At 54.3% G+C, this 18,453-nt stretch overlaps 1 protein-coding gene across 11 annotated transcripts in view; it reads right to left on the bottom strand.

Annotated features, from left to right (window-relative positions):
* The window catches only part of PKD1L1 (polycystin 1 like 1, transient receptor potential channel interacting), a 125,891-nt gene that overhangs the window by 84,030 nt on the left and 23,408 nt on the right, over positions 1-18,453 (bottom strand). For 10 of the 11 annotated variants that reach the window (XM_058725593.1, XM_058725586.1, XM_058725590.1 and 7 more), the window contains 9 exons: positions 15,499-15,587; positions 13,629-13,749; positions 12,871-13,082; positions 12,197-12,495; positions 6,225-6,398; positions 4,214-4,333; positions 3,622-3,790; positions 2,656-2,895; positions 1,965-2,097 (listed from right to left, as the gene is read on the bottom strand). In XM_058725593.1, coding sequence (XP_058581576.1) covers positions 1,965-2,097; positions 2,656-2,895; positions 3,622-3,790; positions 4,214-4,333; positions 6,225-6,398; positions 12,197-12,495; positions 12,871-13,082; positions 13,629-13,749; positions 15,499-15,587 — 1,557 coding nt within the window. Of the gene's footprint in view, positions 1-1,964; positions 2,098-2,655; positions 2,896-3,621; positions 3,791-4,213; positions 4,334-6,224; positions 6,399-12,196; positions 12,496-12,870; positions 13,083-13,628; positions 13,750-13,863; positions 14,072-15,498; positions 15,588-18,453 lie in introns of those variants that run through there. The other variant, XM_058725595.1, reaches the window with a different exon arrangement.

Here is an 18,453-nt window from a genome sequence, read left to right as displayed (position 1 = left end):
GAATACAAAACACTGAAACAAATACACTTTCTTCCTGCAGACAAAATCACGAGTCAATATACAAAAACAAGAAAAAATGCGTGAATATTTATACTTATATACCCATGAGAGGAAAAATCCTTCTAAGCATAAGATTAATGGGAAAATATGAAAGGGAAAAGGTGAATAGATCTGATTCCATAGAAATTTAAACTTGTGAACAGTCAAACATAGTTTCAAAAAGATATCCACATAGAAAAGAAACACATGGGTAAAATACATGAAAGTTAGTATTGTTTAAAACTTTTTTATCTTTATTTTTGAGAGAGATACAGTGACAGAGTGTGAGTGGGGGAGGGACAGAGAGAGAGGGGGGCACAGAATCTGAAGCAGGCTCCAGGCTCCGAGCTCCAAGCTGTCAGCACAGAGCCGGGCACGGGGCTCGAACCCACGAACTGTGAGATCAAGGCCTGAGCTGAAGTCGGACACTTAACCACTGAGCCCCCCAGGCGCCCCAGTATTGTTAAAAATCAAGAAATATTAGGGGTACCTGGTGGCTCAGTGGGTTAAGCGTCTGTTTTCTCATCTTAGCCCAGGTCATGATCTCACAGCTTGTGAGTTCGAGCCCCGCGTCAGGCTCTGCACTGACAGTGAGGGGTCTGCTTGGGATTCTCTCTCTCCCTCTCTCCCTCTCTGCCCCTCCCCCACGTGTGTACACTCTGTCTCTCTCTAAAACAAATTTAAAAAGAAAGAAACTGGTATTTATTAAAATTGCGATGTGACTTTTGACGTTAAGCGTGTCCAGTGACAGTGGCATTCTCCTGATGCATTTCAGATGATTTCCCGTTTTTCTTTACACTCTTAGAAAATGTGTATGAGACAAAAAAAACTATGAAGAAAAAACGGACTTGTCAATGTTTTATTTTAAAAATGAAAAAAACCTGAGTACTCTTTTTTGTGGAAAACAACCCCAGGAGGTGCCTGGCTGGCTCAGTCAGTAGAATGTGCCACTCTTGATCTCAGGGTTGTGAGTTCGAGCCCTCGCTGGGTGTAGAGCTTACTTAGAAAACAAAAAAAGAAGAGAACCCCAGATCACACAGCCAATACACAGTTTGAGCCACATGGCGTGGAGTCAACTCGACCATGTTTAACCAGGGAAAAACCCCATTTGGTGGCTCAACTCAAGAGCAGAGTCAGGATTTAAGCGCAGACCCTTCTTCCCTGATTCCAGGGGGACCCATGCTCCTCATGGCCATGTTAGGGGTCCCCCCTGACCTTCTGTCTGTCTCCCTGACCCAGAGAGCCCACTGCCCGTGCAGACTGATGACCTTGTAGGCACATGCTGGCCTCATGGGGGCATGGGTCTCACTTGTAAGGGACCGTCACCGTCCCACAGGGCCCACATGGCCAGGAACCACCCGGGCCTTGCCCGAGGGACTGTGTGCCCCCCGATCCCCACTGCCTCATCTGGGGTAGGAGGTCCCCAACCCAAGACCCTGGTCAGCAGCCCATCAACGGCCTCTGATGCTGGAAAACCACGGGACACATTCAGGCAAATGCAGCCGAGTCCCAGGCTTTCACTCCGTGTGTCACTGGACACTTCTGCCCTGAAAGGGGAAATTCGCTCCACACGAGAGGCCTCAAAGGAACAAAAGGAATAAAAAGTGGCCCTACTTTTCCTAACCCGTAGTAGGCGCTCAGGAAAGGGCTGGCTGACACCGTGTGTACCTGAACATCCCCTTCTCCTGACAACACTTCCGTGATTTGCACCAGCAATTTCTGGAAAGCTTCTCAGAGCCAGCGGCTCTGAGCACCAGAGGAAGAGGGGAGAATGAAGGCCCAATCAGCCCGAAAGGAGGACCCCTGGGCCTGGCTCTGGGTGCTCAGAGGCCCTCAGAAGCGCTGCCTCGCGTCCGGCATGGAGGGCCGGCTGCACAGAGCCTCCCTTTACTGCCCCAAGTGCCATCGTTCCAGCCCAGCCCTACCTGCACCTTCCCCGGCCCCATGTTCTTCACCGGGGGCGGCTGGCAGGGCTCACGCACGATGAAAAGTTGCTTTCTCAGGGAGGCGGTGCTGACATCGTTGAAGGCGAGGACCTGGACGGTAAACTCCCCTTCCCTGGAAGGGCCACAACACACAGGAATGAAGAGACTGAGCCCGTCCGTCTGTTCCTCCTCCTCCGGGACACCCTCCATCGGAGTGAGTGTAGGACTCCGAGCCGGGAGGCTCAGACCTGGACCCGGGTGGCCCGTGCCTCATCCACTCCTAACCTTGAACGTGGCTTCCCGTGGGCATGCCCACCTCCCCAGGCAGGCCTAGCTGTGCGTGGATCTCCAGAATGCCTCATGCCAGGTAAACAGTGGGTGCTCAATAAATACCGAATGAAAGGACACAGCCCAAGCGCCTCAGGATGACAGAGAGGCCCTTCACAGTCTTCCGAGCCCCTTCTACCCGCGTTGGGCCCCCACCCCTCGTCCCACTGCCCTCTCCGTGCCTCCTGGGGCTGAGAACGTCTGTCTTCCTTCTGCCGTCCCCAAACCGGGAGCTCCTGGGGAGCAGCTGGGTTTACATGTCACTCTTCAGTACCTGCCAACAGCATGCGCTGCGGGGTCGGTTAGGAGACCCTTACGTGCCAGCCGCCGCGTGCAGGGCCCTGCCTGTGCCTGAGCCCCTCACCTGCTGTAGCTGTGACTGGCAGAGCTGCCCCCCGGGCCCACGGCGCCATCCCCGAAGTCCCACAGGAAAGCGACATCACTGCCGAAGTTGAGTCTGCACTCAAAGGTCACGCTGGTGTTGAGCAGAGCCGAGGATGGGGACGCGAGCCGATTGGCGACGATTCTCCTCTGTGCCCTGATGCGGTGGGGCTCTGAGGCCACCCTGCCCAGCCTGCTGGAAGCCTGCACCGTCACGCTGTACCTGGGCGGGGGGGGGGGGGACCGAGGAGGGGGCAGGTAGGGTAGGGGGAGACAGGAACAGGTCAGGGGCAGAGAACCCCGCCTCACTGCCCGAGAAAGGTGGGGGTGGGCACGGTCCTCCACAGGGCTTTCCCACTTACTGGGGGGCCACCCCTCGGTCATTAGTTCAGTCACCTCCAGAGTGTGGGGGGTAGGGTCAAGCACTGGGACCCCTCCTTGGAGGGGGAATTTACCCAGGTGGGGGAGATGGGATCTGAACCCAGGAAAGTTTGGTTCCAAAGCCCCACACATGCCCCTGGTGCAAGCAGGAAGGAAGGAGCCTCTTCTTTAAATTCACATTTGAGGGGCGCCTGGGGGCCCAGTCAGTTCAGCATCCAAGCCTCTGACTTCAGCTCAGGTCATGATCTCACAGCTCATGGGATTGAGCCCTGAATCGGGCTCTGTGCTGACAGCTCAGAGCCTGCTTAGAATTCTCTCTCTCTCTCTCTCTCTCTCTCTCTCTCAGTCTCTGCCCCTCTCCCGCTCACACTCTCTCCCAAAATAAATACAATTAAAGAAATCAAAGTTTAAAAATGAAAAAATAAACAAATGTACATTTGAAGTCCCATTCGCGGACGCACCAGCGGCACTAAGTGTGAATGTAGCTCGAGGTCGTGGCGGGGAGATCTGTACACTGAGCTACAGCCACACTGCCAGCAGCCACCCCTCATGATGCCCATTTACTGACCACTGGGGGATGCGGAGTCTTTTCCTAACGCTCCTGGAAGTTGTCCTCATGGGTCGGCCTTCTCCGAAATACCACAGGAACTCCAGGGGGACCGTCTCCTTGGTCACAGCCAGAAAGGTGATGTCGGTGTCAGTGGGAAACACGGTTCCATTAGTGTAGACAGAGACGGCTGTGTACGTGAGGGAGGTACAGATGCTTCGGGCCATCCAGGGACCCCAGCCTCCTCACCTCCCACACGATCAGGCAGGAAGGCAGGATCCTGAGCCCGCTGACACACAGGCGGCCCCAGGGCAAAGGCCAGCAAAGTCCTAAAGTGACGGGGCCGATTCCCTGTGAAATCTCCTGGAAAGCGTCTGGTACAGGGTCAGGGGCTCCCAGAGGATTCTGCACCATAACCCACCCTGTACCTTCAGGCTGAAGCCTTGAGGTAGGTGGTTTCTAGAAAGCCCTACAACAAACTACAAGGAAACACAGAGCTAGTTCAAGGGCAAAAGAAAATCTCAGCAGAGCTAATCGTGGAAACTGGCATTGCCTGGGGCCCTCGGTGATCCAGACTGACTCTGACAAGTCTAGAATCAGAAAGGGAACATACGCTGCATCTGGAACTGAACAGTCACGGGTTTCCACACCTGGCCGCCGCCCGCTGGTGTCCGAGAAGTGAAGGACACGTTCCACGAGGACCCAGTTGGAAAACGATGTGTGACGACAGTGCCTACGCGGGAAAACACAAAACAGAAAACGTGGCGACGATCTTAAAAATCCACTCCTCTGTCTCAAGCAACAGATGGTCCCCAGTTTCCATTTTTTACTCTCTCTCTCTGAATCCCAGTGGATTGCAAAATTCTGAAGCCCAAGGTTTGGAATCAGACAAGCCTGCGGAACGTGAACCCTGTCACAGAATGTTTTTCGTGGGAATCCTATGTTTTCTCTTCTCCCCCAGGAACTGCCTGGCGTGGCAGTAACTGTTAATTCCTTTGCTGGATGGCCTCGTCTTTAAAGGGCCTCCCTGGTGCGCACCAAGGAGTGTCTTACTTCACAAGGGCTCCTAACAGGCTCAGGTGGGGGCAAGCTTTTAACCCCTCGGACACACAATGCAAAGGGCTGCACACACATGATACGTGCACACGCACGTGTGTGTGTGTGTACCGGGAGGGCAGGCACCGCACATGGTGTCAGGGTCCAGAGCAGGACCGTCACGTCTGGGCACACTGGTCTGCTGGGACAGGAGGAGAGGAGACGGGTCTTTGTTCTCAGGGACTGGTGTTCTGTGCAGCTCTTTTCTTCATGGAGACAAAATCCTCTTTTATAACAACGGTAACGTGCAGTGGGTATTTTGTTCTTCATCAATGCTCTAGAATATTTTTTTAACATTTATTTATTTTTGAGAGGCAGAGCGTGAGCAGGGTGGGGGCAGAGAGAGAGGAGACACAGAATCTGAAACGGGCTCCAGGCTCTGCAAGGACAGCAGCGAGCCCAACACGGGGCTCAAACTCGTGAACCGTGAGGTCATGACCTGAGCCGAAGTCGGACATTCAACTGACTGAGCCACCCAGGTGCCCCAGTATTTTAGAATTTCTGAAAAATAAATATCTCATGTCTAAGAGTGACAGCATCTCACTGACCACACCTACAACTCAGTTCTGACCAGGACACAGTCACCAGCCGGGAAGAGGAACCACGACATACGAATCCGCACGAGACTACTTGGGTGGTCCATCTGTGCCGGGTCTCCCGATCCCAACTCCCAGTGCAGACCCCAAGGGCACAGACTAAAATCCCTCCTCCCTGTGTTTTGTGACATCCTGGACAGAGAGGCACTCACAGGGCTAAGTGTATAGAGAGTGTGCGGTCGGTGTGTAAGACCCCATGAGTATCATCCGGACACGTCCTCGCTGGCCTCTCCTTTTCCCTGCTTCCGGGAAACATAACCCATAATTCCATCCCCTGAGGCTGAGTATCTCTGACAGGTGCCCACACTCGCCCACGACTTTTCTTCCCACGTGTTGCTGATATTTGGCTGGGATCCTCCACTCCCATTCCACCGGCCTCCAAGCCAGGTCCCTTACAACACTGAGCGCCAAGGGAGCCCCCGCCGGCGGCCGTGGGCCCGATGTGAGCAAAGCAGGAGGAGAGCGCATGGCACCCTGTGAGCATTCAGCCATCTGCAGCACCCGTATGCCTCCTCTCTGTGCGCGGACTCACTGCCACGCTGTCAGCCCCAAATGCTCTCCCCGCACCCATTACCTCGCGGCAGACCCACTCCTCAAGGCCCATCGTGGACTGCTTACCCTGCAGGTGCACACGATCCCTCCCGAAACCTCCCCTGGCCGTGCCCTTGGGGACGCAGCTCCGTGTCCTGGCTCCTGTTTTTCAGACGCAGACCTCCATGCATTTACTAGACTGTGAATCCCGAGACAAGGACTCTGGACGCGCCCCTCAGAGCACAGTACTGTGCAATCAGTGCTTGCTGAGCGAGGCGCGGTGAGGCAGGAGCGCGTGTCTGGATGGGAATGGCTATGCCCTGCACCGTACAACGCCAGCACAGAGGCTCGCCGCGTCCAGAGTGGAGGGCGGGAGGTTCAGACCCCGCGTGCAGCTCTTACCTTTCTGATCCGTGAGGGAGTCCGTGAGGACAAGAAGCCCGTCCTTGTGGATGCTGCTGGAGTTCATGGACACAGACACGGTCGCAGGGCCGATGTCCACATAATAGGGGCCGAGCTCCTTTTCAGTTCCACGGAACTCACTGTGAATAACTGCCTTGAGCGTATAGACTCCTTCTGGAAAAAGGAGGAAGAATGACCACTAAATGAACCATTAAAAATATGTGCAACATCAAACCTGCCTGGAAGGGCAGTGACGGTGATGACACTGGGAACCGACACAGCAGAGGCGACTTTCTTTTTCAGGAGGGCCACGTCGTGGGCACGGGACATCATGCAGGCGGGCCACGTCGTGGGCATGGGACACTCCACAGGGCCCTGCGTGGGTTTTAGTGCTCCGCTGTGGTGAAAGTCTTAATAATTTTCATTAACAAAGGGCTCTGTATTTGCATTTTGCCCTGGGCCCCGGGAGTTCTGCTGTGGTACACATTCACAAGGATGGAGACAGACCCTGGTCACCCCACCGCTAGGCAAAACAATACAGTGGTTGTGAATATCACAAGCACAGACAAGCACACGCAGCACATGACTGCCCTCTAATGAAGTGGGCGGGGGGTGGCGCTGAGCTGGCTGGCAGGCGGGAGACCACTGAGCACATAAAACACTCTACAAAAGTTAAGACGGGGAGCCCCTGGGTGGCTCGGTCAGTTGAGTATCCGACTCTTGCTGTCAGCTCAGGTCATGATCTCACCGTTCATGAGTTCGAGCCCCGCATAGGGCTCTGTGCTGACGGCTCGGAGCCTGCTTGGGATTCTCCCTCTCTCTCTCTCTCTGCCCCTCCCCCACTCCCACTGTCTCTCTAAATAAATAAATATGTATTTGTTTAATCTTTCCGGGGGCACTTGCGTGACTCAGTCAGCAGAGCGTCCGACTTCAAATCAGATCATGATCTTCCCATTTGTGGGTTCGAGCCCCACTTTGGGCTCCCTGCTGTCAGCACAGAGCCTGCTTCAGATCCTCTGTCCCACTCTCTCTCTCTGTCCCTCCCCAACCTGTGCTCTCTTTTTCAAAATTAAATAATAAAAAAAATTTATTAAAAAAAAGCAGAAATTAATAAACTTAGGGGAGGAATGTAATTAATGAAATTCAAAGACTGGGCCTTTAAATAAACCAATGAAACTGTGCCTGACCCAGTCAAGGACGAGGAGAAAGCATAACCCAGAAACAAGACGCGGCAGAAGGAGACACCCATGAACACTGATGAAACGTAAGGAGCCGTTACCGCCTGCTTGGCTCACTTCGTGCAAATACACGCGACAACCGGGGTTCAGTGGATGCTTTCCCAAGAAAATGTAACTTAAAAAAAACTAACTGCAACAGAAATAGAAAACTTCAACAGTAAAAATAAACTCTTTCATTTATTTTTTTTAGGTTGATTTATTTATCCTGAGGGGGAGGGAGGGGCAGAGACCGAGAGACAGAGAGAGAGTCCCAAGCAGGCTCCATGCTGTCAGCGCAGAGCCCAACATGGGGCTGGATCCCTTGAATGGTGAGATCATAACCTGAGCTGAAATCAAGAGTTGGATGCTCAACTGACTGAGCCACCCAGGAGCCCAAAAATAAAATCTTAAAAAAAAAAAAATGAAAGGTTGTGGGGGATCGGGGGGTGCACCTACTTGTCTCAGTCAGTGGAGCATGCGACCCTTGATCGCAGGATCATGAGTCTGGTCACCATGTTGGGTGTAGAGATAACGTAAAAATAAATTTAAATTAAAAAAAATTTTTTTTATTTTACATTTATTTATTTTTGAAAGACAGAGTGAGGCAGAGCGCAAGTGGAGGAGGGGCAGAGAGAGAAGGAGACACAGAATCCGAAACAGGCTCCAGGCTCTGAGCTGTCAGCACAGGGCCCGACACGGGGCTTGAACCCACGGACTGTGAGATCATGACCTGAGCTGAAGTCGGACGCTCAACTGACTGAGCCACCCAGGTGCCCCCGTAAAAATAAAATTTAAAAAAAATAGAAGAAGGGGCGCCTGGGTGGCGCAGTCGGTTAAGCGTCCGACTTCAGCCAGGTCACGATCTCGCGGTCCGTGAGTTCGAGCCCCGCGTCAGGCTCTGGGCTGATGGCTCGGAGCCTGGAGCCTGTTTCTGATTCTGTGTCTCCCTCTCTCTCTGCCCCTCCCCTGTTCATGCTCTGTCTCTCTCTGTCCCAAAAAATAAATAAAAAACGTTGAAAAAAAAAATTTAAAAAAAAAAAATAGAAGAAGAAGGAAACATCTCAACAGATGAATTCCCACAGATAAAATAGAAGAAGGTGGCATAGAAGAAATGGAGGCAATTAACATCGATATGCGTGTGTATGTATCAGTCTCAGAGAGTTATTAGCAAATTCTCCAAAACAGAATAATGATTTCCAAAGCTATTTAAACCATTTCAAGACCAACAAAATAAAGAAAACCTCCACACAACATCGATACCCCAAATTCAAAACAACCACACAAAACTTAGTGACTACAGACGCGTCCCATGTCATTACCAGAGGAAGAAACATAACTAAAATGTTGGGAAACTGAATTCAGCAGCATGAAGAACAGTACCCCCAAATCCAGTGGGTTTTCCCTCCTAGGAATTCCAGGGCGATTCAGTATTAAGATGCTGGTTAGCGGCGCCTGGGGGGCCCAGTCGGTTGAGCGTCCGACTTCGGCTCAGGTCATGATCTCACAGCTTGTGTGTCAGGCTCTGTGCTGACAGCTCAGAGCCACGAACCTGCTTCAGGTTCTGTGTCTCCCTCTCTCTCTCTCTCTCTGCCCCTCCCCTGCTCATGCTCTGTCTCTCTCTTTCTGTCAAAAATAAATAAACGTTAAAAAAAATAAGAAATAGAAAGATGTTGGTTAATATTTACAGCTCTAAAGAGGCAGGAAAGAAATCATAAGATCAGCTCCACAGATATTGAAAAGGGTTTCACAAGTTGGATGACTCTTGATTTTATTTCATTTTTTTTTAGTAGGCTCTAAGCCCAAAATGAGGCTTGAACTCACGACCCCATGATCAAGAGTCACATCCTCCACCAAATGAGCCAGCCAGGTGCCCCATGGCTCTTGACATTAAAAAAAAGTCCTTGATAGGAACCCTCTTCCACTGTTGGTGGGAACGCAAACTGGTGCAGCCACTGTGGAAAATGGTATGGAGCTTCCTCAAAAAATTATAAATAGAACTACACTATGATGGAGGATTTGCACTACTAGGTGTTTACCCAAAGAATACAAGAATACTAATCCAAAGGGATACACACACTCCTATGTTTACTGAAGCATTTTCACAACAGCCAAACTACAGAAACAGCCCAAGCGTCCATCGGCAGGTGAATGAACAGATGTGGTACATATATACAATGAGATATTATTCAGCCATAAAACAAAATGAAATCTTGCCATTTGCAATGATGTGGCTGGAACTAGACAGTATTATGCTAAGCCAAGTAAGCCAGTCAGAGAAAGACAAATATGGTTTCACTTATATGTAGAATTCAGGAAACAAAACGAATGAACAAAGGAAAAAAGAGAGAGGCAAATCAAGAAACAGACTCTTAACCACAGAGAACACACTGATGGTCACCAGAAGGGAGGAGGGCGGGGGAAACAGGTTTTGGGGATGAAGGAGGGCACTTGGGCGATGCATAGATGTGCTGAATCACTATATTGTACACCTGAAACTAACATAACACGGGTATTCAACTCCTCGCTGGAATTTGAAATTAAAAAAATTTTAAAGTCCTTGATAAAAGAGCAAAGATGAAAATTTCCTTAACATTTGATAAGTTACATCGGTCCCAAGTCTGGCACCCAGTTTAACAAACGACACTAAAAGCATCTCGCGACAAAGATGCCGCCATCCTCTCCCTTCAGGCCCCCTGTTCAGGAAGTCCCAGCCAAGGTGATTAAGTAGGACAGGGAAGGACAGGTGTCAGGCCGGGGGTACGGGGTTGGCATATCACTACTTGTAAATAATGTTTACGTGACTGACAAACACTGAAGAATACGCTTCACGGTTAAGGATTTGTGGCCACTCAGAGCGACAGAACGGTGCAACGTTAATAGCGAATACCAGCAACTTCTCCACACCCGACGACAACCAACCTGAAGATAACACCTGATGGGTGTCCTCTCTATGAGCTAAAACTCAGAGACCATAAAAGAAAACATAGAGTATACTTGATAGAAATTAAAATTTCTGCATGAAAAGCAAAAACAACGCTAAGCAAAGCCTGAACACAAACGACACACTGAGAAAAAGAACTATTGCAGCTTATATCACCTACAAAGGGCTAATCTTCGGAATTACTGAAAGTGCTCATACGAACACCACAGGGAGCTGAGCCACAAAAGTGCTATTCCGGGTACAATACGGCAGACGCTGGCCCTTTCTCACGGTCGGACCTAATAACTAGTGAGAGCTGCTCTGGGGACTAGAAACCAGCCAACCCTTGTTGCGAGCAGTTTAGTAGCAACCGTCAAGTTACAGACGCACCCGGGGCGCCTGGGCGGCTCAGTCAGTTGAGCATCTGACTCTGGCTCAGGTCACGGTCTCACCGTTGGTGAGTTCGAGCCTCACATCGCGCTCGCTGCTCTCAGCCTGTCAGCTCAGCCTGCTTTGGATCCTCTGTTCCCCCTCTCTCTGCCCCTCCCCCTGCTTACTCTCTCTCAAAAAATAAGTAAAAAAAAAAAAAAATTACAAACGCACTTAGCATTTGAGGCAATAATTCCTCTTTTCTTTGAAGTGGCAAAATGGCACACACATGTGATTAGTCACCGCGGTGTTGTCTGTGATACTGAAAGATTAGAAGAACTCTCGATGTGTACGGATAAAAAGCATGGTTAAATAGACTCGGGCACATTAATGTGCACCCTGCACGTGGCAGGGCAGGGAAGCCCGTCCTGTGGGGATGCGGCAGGAGCTCCAAGACGTGGCCGGGTGTGTGTGCCAGCGGGGAGCAGGGCTCCGAGTGCCGCGCTCACCTGTGTTCAGGAGGAGAGAAGGTCATGTATGGGTACCAGGGGCCTAAGGGATAGAGAGCAGGGGTCCCTGAGGGGGGACACCCATCACCACACATGCCTCTGTAAGGTGGGGGCTTGAACTATGAGGATGTCCCAAGTTCAAAAGATAATTTTAAAAGATAAACAGAAACCAGGAAGCTGCACACTGCTGGCGAGCGGGAAAAGGTCAGAATTCCCACCCACCCTGCCCCCCACACCGGCGCTGGGGACTCTGTCCTTTTCTGGGCAGCACGGTCCCAGCACCACGGTGTCCGGAGAAAGAGGTTTTTGTCACTTTGCCTACATGCAAGGTGTTTGACACTTTAGTACAAACGATGAAGCGTGCAGCATCATGCGTGTGTGCACCCACCTGAAGGACAGTGTCAGTTCACACGGTGGCTCAGAGCTTTCCCTGGGGAGAGTCACGTGGCTCCCCAGGTGTGCGAGCAGGACAGACCCCTATCCTGCCTCCCCTACGTGGGGAAGGGTAGCAGCGGGGCCGGCAGGACGCAGCGAGGGAAAGTGCTCGGGGGCGGGCTCGGTGCAGCCCCCGAGCCTGTGTTACCAGGACACGGAGGGTGCGGGAGCCCCAGGAGGAGCGGGGTCTCCTCTGGCCCAGTGTGGCCGGGGCTACCCGTGGGGTGTCATGGAGTCTGAACCCACTGCTCGTGCTCTAAACGGACGCCGGGGGGCGCCTGGGTGGCGCAGTCGGTTAAGCGTCCGACTTCAGCCAGGTCACGATCTCGCGGTCTGTGAGTTCGAGCCCCGCGTCAGGCTCTGGGCTGATGGCTCGGAGCCTGGAGCCTGTTTCCGATTCTGTGTCTCCCTCTCTCTCTGCCCCTCCCCCGTTCATGCTCTGTCTCTCTCTGTCCCAAAAATAAAATAAAAAAATTAAAAAAATAAATAAATAAATAAATAAACGGACGCCGGACCACCCACCTTTCCCAAACTGGTGGAAGGCGGTGACTGCCGTTCCCTCGGACACGTCGCGGATCCTCACTTGAACCCCACAGCCGTCCCCGAAATCCAGGAGCAGACACAGACTCGCATCAGAAGCCACCTGGACCCAGAACCCCAGACTCGGAGGGGCCTGAGTGTCAGCTTCTGGGAAGCAACGAACGGTGGGATCGACTGCGTCGGCAGGACCTTGCACGGAGATGGCCCCAGGGAGACACTGAGCGAGGGGACAGAGCTGCTTGTGACGAGGCCAGGACACCGAGCCATCGTGGCCGAGGGAGCTGTGGGGGGACAGGAAGGATGGCTTCAGAGAACATGATGGTCGACCGGGAGGGACGGAGACAGGAGGGGAGCAGCCTGCCCAGAAGCAAGCGCTACGGGACCTGAGGGCAGGGCTGACTTTCACTGGTTCCTAAAGTGGGGTCCCAGGGCCAGCAGCACCCCGCATCACCGACCTGGTGAGAAGTGCTGGCGGGGGGGGGGGGGGCGGGCCGGGGCGGTGGGAACAACGGTGGCCACCTGCGTGGTCCAGGGCGCTGAGGCTCAAGGCGCTGGCCGCAACTACAATCACCACTAGGTGGACAGGAAGACAGTGAGTCGCCGGCTCGCTGGGTGTGGCTCCCGAATTGGTGGCCTCTGCGCCACCCTTCCCCTACCTTCTGGGCAAGGTGGGAGAATGTGAAATCGGGGCGCTGGTTTGAGCGGATGCACGCGCCCCAACCAGGGCCCCCATAGTGACAGCGGCCGACGTGACGTCAGTCCCTGGAAGCAGGTCCGGGGCCACGTCCTCTGCAGAGCGCTGCCGTCCCGTGGTGCAGGAGGGGATCCCCACCGTCACGCTGCAGGAGCCCACCACGGGGCGGGTGCACTGGGATTTAAGAGGTTAAGGAGTGAGGGGTGATGACGTGGCCTAGTCTGGAGTCAGGACCGGTTTCCAGGTTTCCGCTGTGTCAGAAAGCCGGCGAATAGAGCACCCCGGTGAGGCCGAGGGCTCCCTGACTCGGCTGGGCTGGCGCAGGCCGGCCCCGTGCGCCGCACACGTGGAGGGGGATAGGATTCACGCTTGCCAGCACCCCGGCCAAGAGAGCGCCCGGGACACCCTCCAGCACGTTCCACCAGGAGCTTGGGGAACCCGTATCACCCCGAGTCCACGCTGCTCCCCGGCTGAGCTACTACCAATTTGCGGGGTCAGAGATGATCAAAGCGGACAGCTGAGCGATGGTGCTCTGGCCGACAGCAAAAACGCACTGTACATTTTCCTTATTGAGGATCCAGTCGGGTTGTGCTTTCCAACTGCCTGAGCGGGGTCTGAAGGCCCAGAAGTTGGACACATGGCTCGCCCACAGGCCCCAGGGCCGCCTGACCCCACCAACAGGTTTCTGGAGACAGTCGGCCGTGTCGGGCACACACCCACCTGGGGAAGACCACAGAAGGCACTGCTCACTTTCCCAACCACACACATCCGTCGGCGACAGGGGCGCGGGCCACAGCTGCTCCAGGAGCTGGAGATTGTAACGGAAGGTTCCCGGTTGTTTCTGGACACAAAGGGAAAAGGGACAGTGAGGACGGCCACGCTTCCTCGCTCATGGGGCCCATCTGAACACGACTTTCTCCCCGGCTCTCCTGGGGGGCCCCTCTGTCACCTGCACCTGCTGCTTGGTGGTCCGGGTGACACCAGGGTGCCCTGCAGGTAGAGGCTCAACCAGTGTTCCGGGGATGAGTTTCGCTGACGAGGAGCATATTTAAGGCCACGGACTAAAATCTGTCCCCAGATGGGACCCCGCTTCAGATGGCTCACCCGGAAGGCAGGTCACTGTCTACAGGTGCTCTGCCGTCCAGGGGAAGTGGGCTGCCTTGAGGCAGAACAAGGCCTCCGCGGCATTCACTGTGAGGTCACAGTGGCTACTCCCGTGTAGGACTGCCCACTGCGTTTGGCCCATTCACAGGTTCCGGGAAAGGGATGTGAGGGCCGTGACCCACAGCCAGCAAGGATGAGGCCCTCTTAGAGGGACCCCATCACGTTCCCTGTCACAACCCCATATACCTGGCCCGGTGAGCCGCACAGGGGAACTGTGCCCAGGCCTCTCAGGTACAGGGCACTCAGGGCTGTCTTCCCTCAGGCCCAGGGCACTCAGAGCTGCCTCACCTCAGGTACAGGACACCCAGAGCTGACCCTGCCTCAGGCCCAGGGCACTCAGCACTCTACCCCCCTTCAAGCCCAGGGCATTCAGATGCGATCCCCCCTCAGGTACAGGGAACACAGACGCCATCCCCCACTCAGGTACAAAGAACTCAGACTCTGTCCTCCCTCAGGTACAGGGCACTCAGAACTGTGCCCCCCTCAGGTACAGAGGACACAGATGCCATTCCCCCCAAAGGCACAGGGCACTCAGAGCCACCTCCCCTCAAGTATAGGGAACGGAGATGCTATTCCCCCCTCAGGTACAGGGAATTCAGACGCCATTCCCTGCTCAGGCCCAGGGCACTCAGAGCCATCCCCCATCAGGTACAGGGCTGGGCACCTTCTCTTCAGGCAGGGGAAGGTTGCTTCTGGCTCTTGTGCTCTCAACCCTGGGCAGGAAACAGCGGCTCCCGGCTCACCTGGCCTTCCAGCCAAGGTCCTGGCCCACGTGATATTCCACTGCCTCCTGTCTGGACTTCAGCCCAACCCACGTAACCCACGTTTACTGTCCGTGTGTGAAACCTCTAAGGACCGCACCCGTGCCCTCATGGGAAGGGAGAAATACTCATTGCGGGAATGCCCAGGGAGTTTCAGGTCCTGTGGGCCTCACTGCCACCCTGACGGCTGCCGGGTCCAACCCTGGCCTGGGTCTCCCCCACCTCCCCTATATTCCTTCTCTATGAACCTGACTGCCCTAGGGACCTCGTGCAAGTGGACGCCCACGACATCTGTCCCTCTGTTACTGGCTCATTCCACTTCGCATCACGTGCTCAAGGCCCATCTAATGCTACTGCTTTAAAGTGTGTGTGTTTTGCACCCACTACAGGGTCTAGTGCCCTTGACCCTGGCAAGGCCCAAGGTGTTCCCAGTCTTCATGGTGCCCCCGTGGATGGCTCCCAACGTGCTGGGGAAGGTTGATCATATTTCTCTCAACCGGCAACAAGAGACCCTCTTTCCTCCATCATGGTTGGTGTTCTGCATGCTGTCCGCGGTCTCCCGCACCCCGGGCGGCACCCCCTATGTCACCCCGGCCCGGGCGGGTTCTCAGAAGGCCCCGTGCGTGTACAGAAGAACAGAGCTTAGCCGGGGCTCCCTGACATACCTGTTGGCACTGTCGCCTGGATCCGAAGCAGCCCCTGTTCTCCCACTGAACACACTTAATGGCACTTCACCAGTTGTTTCCAGAATGTTCTGCGAGGGGGAAGATAACAATTATTTGAGAGCTGCTTACAAAAACTCGGTAAATTAGGGAAAGTAACACTATTCCATTCACAGACTAGCGGTTGGCCCCTGCCATGCTGGGCTGTAGAGAACCGGCGGAGAACAAAGCAGGCTAGTCCCCTGTTCCTGCGGAGCCCACGTTCCTGGGGACCTGGGGGGCCAGCTGGCCACGGCTGTGTGGCGGATGCCAGGAGAGCAGGGGGTGACGTGGGAGGCAGGGAGGTTGGATGGGAATTTGCATGTCATTCTGAATGAGATGCAGGTTTGGGCACCAGTGTAGCACAATCTGACCAATGGTGTGGAAGTGTTAGCCCGGCTACCATATTGAAAAAGGCCATGGGAGGCAAGAATCCCAAGGGACATCTTCTGACTTGACTCTAGATCCAGACATTGGATGGACTCTAGAGACACGAGTGGGTAGGGTGTTGCCACTGTCTGCCCCTGTGGAATCCCTACAAGAGGTGGGCACCATAGGACATTTTTGTCAAATTGACCAGCACAGATCTCCCTTGACGTACGAGGGGGTTGCATCCAGATGAAGCCATCGTAAGTTAAAAAGACCATTAAGTGGAAAATGCATTCAACACACCCACCGTCCCCGACATGACGGCTGAGACTGGCCTGCCTTAAACGTGCTCGGAACACCTACACGAGCCTACAGGCAGGTAAAACGCTCTTCTCACAAAGCCTATTTTATAATAAGCTGTGGAATGTCTCATGTAACTGGTTGAATGCGGACCTGAAGGTGAGAAGCCGAGCGGCTGTGTGGGAGCAGAAGGGTGGTCAGGGCCTCGGTTGCTGACCCTTGTGACCACGTGGCTGCCTGGGAGACGCTCAGGTCCTAGAGAGTGTCACCAGCGTGGGAAAATTCCAAGTACAGTTTCTATGGAACATGTATTGTTTCTATACCACGGTAAAGTGGAAAATCCCAAGATGAGCCATCGTAAGTCGCAGACCGTCTATAATGAGACTGGCTGACAGCTTCTAACTGCGCTGGATGATGCGATGGGGAGGAAAGGAGAGGCTCAGAGATTCGAACTCCCAGCTGGAGCTGCTTACAGATCTTTGTCGCCTGGAAGGAATCCCGACCCTCCTGCAGCCACAGGACTGAGACTGCCGAAAATCAAGCCAGAGGCTCCTCCCTGGGGTGTGCGGCCACACCAGCGAGAATGCTGGCCAGCACCAGGAAAAGGCACAGCCCTGCCCCCAGCCCCCGGGGGTGTGGCCCTGCCAGCAGGTGGATTTCGGCCCTGGAAAACCGATTAGACAGAACAAGCTTCTGTTGCATTAGGCCACCAGGTTTGTGATTTGTGTCAGTGGCCCCGGGAAGCCCATGCAGGAGCTTGGCTCCGACGTGGCGGCCTTGCTAGGGTGGTGGTCAGGGAGGCGGGGAGGGGGGCTCGGTTAGGTACACCGGTAGGAGCCAGGAGCTAGGATGGGGCAGGAGGGGCTATGGGAGCCAAAGCAGGACCAAGCAGGAGAAAGAAGGAAAGGCAAGGCCAAGGGCTTGGCAAACTCGGGGCCCAGGTGGGCACGACCGGGCACCTGGGGCCAACTGTGCCAAGATGCGTCGCTGGCCTCTGCTCTGCCGGGGCCGCGGCCTCCTGTGACAAAACCCACGATTCCTGCGCCAAACGTCAGGGAGGAGCCGGACGGGGGGATGGCCTTCAGACCTTTCCAGGGCTTGCCACCTCACCGGCCCACACTCAGAGCCCCGGCCCTGACAGTGCGCCACTCGGCGTACGTATGAAAGGCAGCCACCATCCTCACACTGAGTGCCCAAGCTTCAGTTATTCTTGACATCACGTTTAGCACAAGTGCTTTCAGCCAATTAATAACCCAGCTCCTCCCCTCTCGGGAGGCCCTCACCGAACCATCCACGCACACTCTCCACCTGCTCTGAGTACTAGACCTCAGCTCCCCAGAGGAAATCACAGCAAGGTGTCGAGGGCCAAGGCCAAGGCTGACAGACGCCCAGCACCCGGCCTCTCTGCACCCCCACTGACACCTGCCAGTCCTGCTGACCGGGGGCGGGCCCTGCCCTTTCCTGGGGATGCGACCCCTCAGGCTAAGGCAGCCCCCTCCCTGAGTCTGGGAGGTGCCATGAGCTGGGAGCAGCCAGAGGGAACAGGACAGGGGCAGGGACAGCCACCAGCTCCTGGGCCTCCATTAGCCTCCTGCCTGCAGGTCCCACAAATTCTGCCTTCAGCTGAGCTAGTTTGTAACAACACAAGCTTACTGCCAAGGGTTTCTTTTCCAACTTTCCCTATTTATGCAAAATTTCCAGAATAAACTAGTCCATGGAGGCTGAGAGAGGATTAGTTGTTGCTGGGGGAGGGGTTGGGGAGAGATGTTCACGGGGCATTTCCTTTGGGGGACGATGAAAATGTCCCGGAACGAGAGAGCAGCGACAGTGCACGACCTTGTGAATGTTCTAAGTGCCACTTAACTGCACACCTTAAAATGGTGTTGATGGTAAAAAAATAATAATAATAAGGGGGGAAGGGGGGAAGAGCTTAGGCCTTACGTGAACACAGTGGAAATCACGATCCATTCTGGGGATTATACAGTTCCTGTTAAATCTAAGTTGGACCATAACCTAAATTCAGCCTGTGACGACTTCCTCCCCTGTTTCCCTTCCTGCCTCCACCTCTGCCCCTCGCTCACCACACGTACACTCCAATCGTTGGTCAGCTACCCACAGGGCCTCTGAAACATCACACTGCTTCCTGCACATAAAGCCTTTTCCAACTTCTCCCGTGACCTGACCCTATTCAGCATCGCAGCCCCTGAGAAGGCGCCCAGCCCTCCCCACCAGGCCTCTGGGCCCCAGGGA

Source organism: Neofelis nebulosa, chromosome 4 (genome assembly GCF_028018385.1).
Source record: "Neofelis nebulosa isolate mNeoNeb1 chromosome 4, mNeoNeb1.pri, whole genome shotgun sequence".
Classification (NCBI taxonomy): domain Eukaryota; kingdom Metazoa; phylum Chordata; class Mammalia; order Carnivora; family Felidae; genus Neofelis; species Neofelis nebulosa.
This window is presented reverse-complemented; position numbering and strand designations above follow the sequence as displayed.